The 7,489-nt window shown below is 50.5% G+C and overlaps 1 protein-coding gene across 1 annotated transcript in view; it reads left to right on the top strand.

Moving 5' to 3' along the window:
* The first annotated feature begins 1,762 nt into the window (after positions 1 to 1,762).
* NHS (NHS actin remodeling regulator) overlaps positions 1,763 to 7,489 on the top strand; it is a 248,272-nt gene continuing 242,545 nt past the window's right edge. Inside the window, exon 1 of the mRNA XM_058864667.1 lies at positions 1,763 to 2,465. Coding sequence (XP_058720650.1) covers positions 2,078 to 2,465 — 388 coding nt within the window. The 5' untranslated portion in view covers positions 1,763 to 2,077. The remainder of the gene's footprint in view (positions 2,466 to 7,489) is intronic.

Genomic DNA, 7,489 nt, shown 5'->3' with positions numbered 1-7,489 from the left:
TGTTTTCAAGGGAAGGAAGAGAGCTGCACAGCTCTTGTCCTGTCTGAGCTGATCAGAGAGTAGGTGCAATTGGGAAGCTGTGGTAAGGTACAATCTAAAATACTACCCCTTGCAGCTTTTACCTGTTACCTATGGCTCAATTCACTGGCTTATCATATTCCTAAGAGAGAGGCCAAATGAGTGCCTGAGCTGATTTCCTCAGAGGTATATCCTGCCCCTGCCTGGTGAATGCTATACTGCTGTTTCTTGGTCCTTTTCATGTGATCCCACATCAGTTTGGATGGCTGCTGCTCTTTCTGAAGCATTAAAACTTAACAATTTCCCCCTGCTTTATGAATCTCAAGTGAAATATTAGAATACTTCTCAGAGGCTTATAAATAGCTGTGGCTCCCCCATGTAGGAAGAGGAGTACAGTCCATGCCCCATTACAAGAGCTAAAAGCCTCCTGGCTGCAGAGGAAGCTCAGCAGTGTGGGGTACAAATACCCCAGTGATTTTACTAGAGGCTCATCTTGGGCCCAAGTTTTAGTACTGTTTGAGCACTGCCCCTGGGCCTTTGACAGCTGTCACATCCCTGCTTGCTCCTTGTGACTGGGTCACACCTGAACTTCAAGCCCCCCGAGAAGCGTGGGGAGGTGGTGCTGAGATTGGAACAGGCTCTGTGCCTTCCTCCCCACCCATGCATAGGACTGGGACCCATTTCAAGCCAAATCAGAAACCTGAGCTAAAGACCTGAGCTGACTTTGTGTCATGGTGTGCTCCTTTTTCCAGAGGCAAAGCGTGAAGGCACATGAATGGTCCATGTTGAAAGCCAGCAGCAGGGCCAGCAAAGTCCATCAGCTCTGACTCTGATCTCTGTGAAAGCAGCTGTATCCCCCCTCTGGACCTAAACTTGTCCCAGGAGCAGGTCGTTGCATCTGCAGAGCGTGGGGTATGTGTATCACCAGGCTGGCAGTGATGCTCTCTGCAACTCAGGCTATTTGACCAGAGGTAATTAAAAGCTGCCTCTATGTGGTCATGTAATGACAGACTGTACCACAACACTCAAGTGGAAGGATGACAAGTTAAGGTCAAGCGGGCAAACAAGCTGCTGTTTCCAAACTGTGGAATGCCTGCATTTCCATCTGCCTGGATCTCCTTTTTCAGTACCTCCTTCAGTGGTATTTACCACCAATAATTTAGAGTTTGTGTTCAGATTTCACGCCTGCTTGTTAGGCACGTTCACCTTTCAGAAGTGTACGTATGCAAGCCGAGCCGCGTTGCGTCAGAAGCAGTGCTCCTTGTCTGACGGGAACCCAGCTTTCCCTGACACCTCCTAAGAAGCCGGTGCCCAAGTGCATGCACCTGACTTGAGGGAGTGCAACAATCTCCGCGGTGCCCCAGGAGGTGACACCAGTGGGCGGGCACCACCACCCTCCCGCAGCAGTCGGGCCTTGCTGAGTTGGGTTCCCTTCTGTCCCTGGAAACAGCTTCTCTTTCTTCTTCTGCGCACCTGAGCAGCGCTCCCGCCGGGGCGGAGACGGGCTGGGCCGGGCCGAGGAGGCAGAGGCTGCCCGGAGCAGCGCTCCCGCCGCGCAGGGGCCGCCGCCGCCCGGCCCCGGGCCCGCGGCCGCCCCGCAGCGCCTCCCCGCGGCGGCGGGAGCTCGGCACCGCCCCGGTGCCCCCGCCCGCCCCCGCCCCGCCGCTCTCCCGGGCGGGAGGCTCGGCGGCTCGCTCCTCCTCGCGGCCGCGGGATTCCTCTCTCCGGGTTTTCGGGCCGCCCCTTCACACCCGCCGCGGGAGCGGGACGGCGTGAGAGCGAGCGAGCGAGCGAGGCGGCGCGGATGCGCCCCGGCTCCCCGCGGCGGCAGCGGCGGATGCTCGGCGGCGCGGCGGCCGCCCCGCAGCCCAGGAGCCCCGCGCAGGGAGGGAGCGAGGCGATGAGCCGCCCGCCGGCGGCCGCCCGAGAGTGACCGCCGCGGGCAAGGAGCGGCGGCGGCGGCCAGGAGAAGGACGAGGAGGAGGAAGAGGAGGAGGAGGGCAGCTATCCCCGCCAGTGCCCGAGGGAGCCCGGCAGAGCTCCGGCCGAGGGCTCGGCCATGCCCTTCGCCAAGCGGACCGTGGAGCCGCAGCGGCTGTGCCGGCGGCAGCCCGCCGCCTCCGTGTTAGAGGAGAGCTGGGGCGCGGAGCCGCCGCGGGACCCGCCGCCGGAGGAGCCGGGGACGGCGAGCGAGGGCGCCGAGGCGGCCGGCGGCGGCGGGGAGGCGGCGGCGGTGCTGATGGTGCTGGACCTCTGCTCCGTCAGCAACGTAGCCCTGTCGCGGATCCTCCGACAGCTCTCCGACGTGGCCCGGCACGCCTGCACCCTTTTCCAGGAGGTCGAGGCTGACATCCAGGGCACCCACCGCCGCGTACGGGCGCTGCACGGCCGCATCGCCGGCCTCCAGGGAGCCGTGCGCGGCCTCGACCCCAAGCAGGAGGCAGTGCGTAAGTACCGCGGAATGCGGGACGGATGGGGCGCACCGCGGGATGGATGGGGCGCACCGCGGGATGGATGGAGCGCGCCGCAGCGCGGGGCGCCCGGTGGGGAAAGCCATCCCCTGGCAACCTGCCGTGCAAAGTTTGGGGGCAGAGTCGGTGGGAAAGGAGCCCTGGCGGGGCAGCAGAGTGGGGAGGGAACGGGCGGGCGCGGGTCGGGTCGGGTCTGTGGGCGCCGCTGGGCGCCGCGGCGATGCCGGCGGGAGGGATGATGTCAGTGGTTTGTGCCTTACGTAAGGAGCTGGCTGGCGGGGCTCTCGGGACGCATCTTCTGCAGCCAAGGGTTTGGCCAGGGAGGGGGACGAGGTCTGTCAGCTGGACGCCGGGGCTGATGGAGATGATCCGCCGCACTCGGGCGTATTTGGGTTTTCTCCCATTGCCGGCCTGTCCCCCTTCCCCGACAGATATCTACCCCTTAGAAGTGTCTCTGAATTCCCGATCGAACGCTCTTAAGTAGGAATAATAAAATTGCTTCGTCGTTACCTAACTGTCGGGGCCATAAAATAAGGAAGTTTGGCTAATGACTTCTTTCTGTTTAAAGAGTAGCCCTGAAGAGCGAAGAGGGGAGGGTGGAGGAGGAGGATAAAGATCAAGGCAATATAGAACTTGTGTTATGAGCAGTGCTTGAATCCTGTTTCTTCTCCACCCAAACTATAAAAGCAGTGAAAAGCTCTGTAGTTCTAACAGCTGCTGATTCTGCTGAATATGGCTCGTGTTCACAGCAGTGTAATGATTTTGTACTCTCACTGGTGAATACGCTTCCCAAGCACTTGTGGATACGTGCTTGTTTGATAGATAGGGCTGTGGGTTGCAAGTCTGGAGTAGCAGCGATTGGTGTTGGTTCTGACCTCTCAGTATCTGTTTTAGGAAAAGCAATGGGTTGAAAGGAGAATTTGGTTTAGTTTTTGCCTTCTGCTGTACCCCTCTAAATCCTGAGTACGTCCACTAAGTTACAGCAAAATGAGTTTACATCAGGGTAAACAAGACCATGCCCTCTGCATGAATATACCATTTAAAAAATTGTGCTTTGGATTTCCTCCCCTTTGGAGCATTGTGGAATATATGTAACTCTTGTAGGATCGATGAAGCTGTCCTGATTAACAGAATCAAGCTTTAAGTATTCAACAGTATTTAAGCTACATACTCAGCAGCTGTACAGTGACTTTGCTGGTGATGTATTAATGTACATCAACCATAGATGAGACCAAGGGAGATTTTTTGTGGTTTCAGGATGAGTGTGTAATCAGAGCAGAGTGCTGGGCTGTGATTGGAAACTGCAGTGAGAAGGAAGGAGGCTTGGCTGGGCTAGTGAGAGAACTGTCTGAGGAAATGAAACTCCTCGTATCACATTCTCATCTGTAGGTCTTTTGAGCTGAGTAAGTGTGGGTATACACTAATGTAAGTGAGAGCAGAGCTTAGCTGTTCTAATCTCTATGGCTTTTTTCTTTCTGGATTGTGCAAGTGCAGCTTGTTTGCAAATCACAGAGCAGAATCTTGATATTACAGCACAGTTATGTCATCTGCTTAATTAGAGAGTCTGGCTTTATCCCTGTGATGATAAATGCAGAATCCATTTTTTTAGTGTTCAGTTTTCTTTTAACTCCTTCTCTCTTTAAGAGGGGAGAAAATTTTGGTCATGATCTTCCCTGTGTTTGCCAGCTGTTCCTCCTTCCTCAGTGCCACTGATAGATCTGCAGATGTCCCTAGGTCTGGTCAGCCAAGGGATCCTCCACAACACTGGGCTTTGCCCCAACCCATTCTCCAGTAGGTGTGTGTCTTGCCTGCAGCTGTACAGCTGCTCAAAGCACAGCTCCCTGTCCTCATCACTCGTGCAGCGCTGTACCACATCTCCCCTAAAGGTGAAAGTCTCGATACAATCCAACATACATGAACAGCCAACTTCTTTGCCTCCCCTGGCTGCTTTTATTCCCCCTCCAGTGTTGGATCAGCCGAGCTGCATTTACATAGCGCTGCATCTGAACATCTCAGCTGAGACCCAGAGCTGAACAGCACCACTCTACACATTATCACCTCACATTCCCCCAAAATCCATACATACCCACAGCAATACCTCCCTTTGGCCTCCAGACCGCTCACTGTTCCCAAGGGACAGATAAAACTGTCTAGCAGGAAGCTGCCCATCTTCGCTGTAGTGTATAATGATAGTGTGCTTTCTACTCTCTGGGCTGACGCCTCCTCCTTCATTATTACTTTCAGCAAGACTATGCTAATGTTTGTTTTATGCATGAAGTGCCTACATAATTCACTCCTGAAAGTATTACACTCAAGTTACTACACCCAGTTGTTTTTTTGAAACCAAGAGAGCAATTGCAGGTGGTCACAGATCTGCCCAGGACCTAATCAGCATCACATTAAGGCATACTGACTTCAGTCTCCAGCGGTGAGCATGGAAATGATGGGATGGCCTCAGGGCTGTCTTTCAGCTGTCCAGCCCAAATGACACATCTAAGAAAAATTCAGAGCTGACTGGAGGTTTGGACTCACAACCACAAGGAACAAGTTGGTGACAGGCATGCAGCCACCCCACCCATGCCATGACTGCAGTGGCTGCATTGATTTTATTACATATTATGAGTCTGGAGGGGCTGGGTTTATTGGTGCATTGACCAAGACACCATGTACTGGGATGTTAACAGCAGGACAGTGCAGCACAACCACAAGTTTTTCAAGTATTCGGTTTGAAACTACTAGTCTATCTTGCCAGAGTGAGACGTTCTTCATATTCCAGCTTCAAGTGCAGCACAGTGATTTGAGAGTAATGCTACTGGACATGCCCTAGATACTGAGCTGTGACAGTGGAAGGCCTTTATCTCCATGCCTCATAAGCCAGATGGATTCTGAGATTCCCCTGTGAACACTCAGGCTGCATTAGGAAAAGGAAATGATGGGCTAATGCCATCTCAAGAGCTATTGGAGCCAGTGCTTAGAGGGCATTCCTTGCCCAGAATGCCATTCCTTGGAAACTGCAGAGATGATACCGAGGGGAAGGGGAGCAGGAAAAGAGTTCTCTTGAAAATATCATACAATACAATTTTGCATAATAATGTTGTATATTATACTGAAAATTATATATTATTGTATTAAAACATCTATGTTGGATTCAGAGAATATTAACGAGGAATTAAAGTTAATTAAAGCTGGCATTTTTCCAGTAAAGCTTATCACTACTGCTGTCATTTTCATGAGGACTTAACATTCTCAGCTCTGTTGCTGTTGCAATGGTGAGCATTTGCAATATACTTTGCTTTAAGAAAAGTATTTTAAGTCCTCTACTAAGCTACTGGTAAAGGTATTTACCTGTGTATTGCCCTTTCATTTTGTCACTGTTCAGTGTGATTGGAAAACTTTTTTAGGCACAATAAAGGACAGATTCTGGGCAGTTACAAGCAGGTCATCTTCAAAACCTCAAGGTCCCTCGCCTCTGCCTCCCCAGATGCTGCTTGTCCTTTCATCTTTCTTTTAAGCCTCTGGCCAGCCAGCATCTTGCAAATATGAATCCTTTCCCATCTTCTGAATGTAAGAGAAACAAGGCTGAGAAATGTTTTCCTGCTCAGCTCCTGAACTAACTACTTTGCCCTTTTGCCACTCTACTGCTTTTCATCATGAGCAGCTCCAGGGTCTGCTTCTAAAGCAGAACCATGGTGGGAATAACATGATTGTTGTCAGTCTGGATGTTGCTTAGAGTTTTCTTGTTGCCAACAAGAGAACTGAGCAGTGTGGTATAGCCCAGTTTTATTATTAGATGTTTGATTATCTCAGTAATACAGAAACATAGAAGTGCTGGACTAGCGTGTAGACTTGGGATTCAGTGCCTCCATGGTTATTTGTAAAGATGATTTCTTAGTCTAGGGGACTAGAGATCTGGCAGTTTAAGTGGAATATTGTACATTACAGAAGCTGATGATGTAAGCCATCTTGCTTTCTGAATAATAGGCAACAACCAGGCAGTGGATTTTGAAAGCCCTAGCTAATGAGATCCTTTTTTGCACCCTGGCATCCCAGAGAATTCCACACATTCCAGGCTTTTTTTTGAAAGCATCAATGTGTTACCAGTAGCCAATCTTTCTAAAAGCTGCATGGTTTCCAGAAGTTGCCTGCTGTATCTTCATTGCTCTGCTTTTCCATTCCTGATTTTGCTATGTGCTAACAGTTAGCGATGCAGCTGCTTGGAAGTGTGGGGATCTCCCGTGTTACTCTGCTCTTCAGAGGCCTCTGGATCTCTACAGTGAGCTCTTCTATAGGATTTTCTTGCTTCCTGAAGTGTCAGTATTGAGATTAAAAAAACAGCTCTGAACTGAGTCTTTATCATTTTAGGCTCTGCATTAATTCATTCTGTTGGATTGAAATTGGTTACTGAGAGCAGCCTGGCAAGTTTCACTCTTGCTTTTAGTCTCTTTCCTCGTGCTTTTTAGGTGGTTTTGTTTCGAGTTTGTTTGGTTTGGGGTGTTTGTTAGTGTGGCTTTTAACCACACTGATATAATGCTTTTCTGTTTGTGTTTTGAGCACTGCAGGGAAATGTTTAATCCCTTATAAGGTTTTCATGTATTTTCTGCCACAATCCTACCATTTTTACAAAACATATATCGGACCCAAAGCTCATCAGAAAGTGCACCTCATCCTCCTTGACTTAATGTGCTGGTCTCAATTGCTGTTGAAATGGAATCAAGAAATTGTCATGCCTCTGTCTCAGAATTCAATTGCATTGTAAGGCCATCTGAGGCTTAGGGTTGGTGAGCATCCTTGCAGACATCTTCAGGGAGATACATAAGACCTTAAGAGTAGATGCATCTTGAAATAAAAAAAAAACCACATCCAAGATGGGAAGATAAGTGTTGCACTTTATCTCAGCTTCTTAAGATCCTTGAGATTTAAAGTGCAATTTTTATTGTATGGATTTTCTATGCTACTGAGGCACAGCTGTATATCTCCATGGGTTGGATACATTTACACAA

This window comes from Poecile atricapillus, chromosome 1, assembly GCF_030490865.1.
Source record: "Poecile atricapillus isolate bPoeAtr1 chromosome 1, bPoeAtr1.hap1, whole genome shotgun sequence".
Lineage (NCBI taxonomy): Eukaryota > Metazoa > Chordata > Aves > Passeriformes > Paridae > Poecile > Poecile atricapillus.
This window is presented reverse-complemented; position numbering and strand designations above follow the sequence as displayed.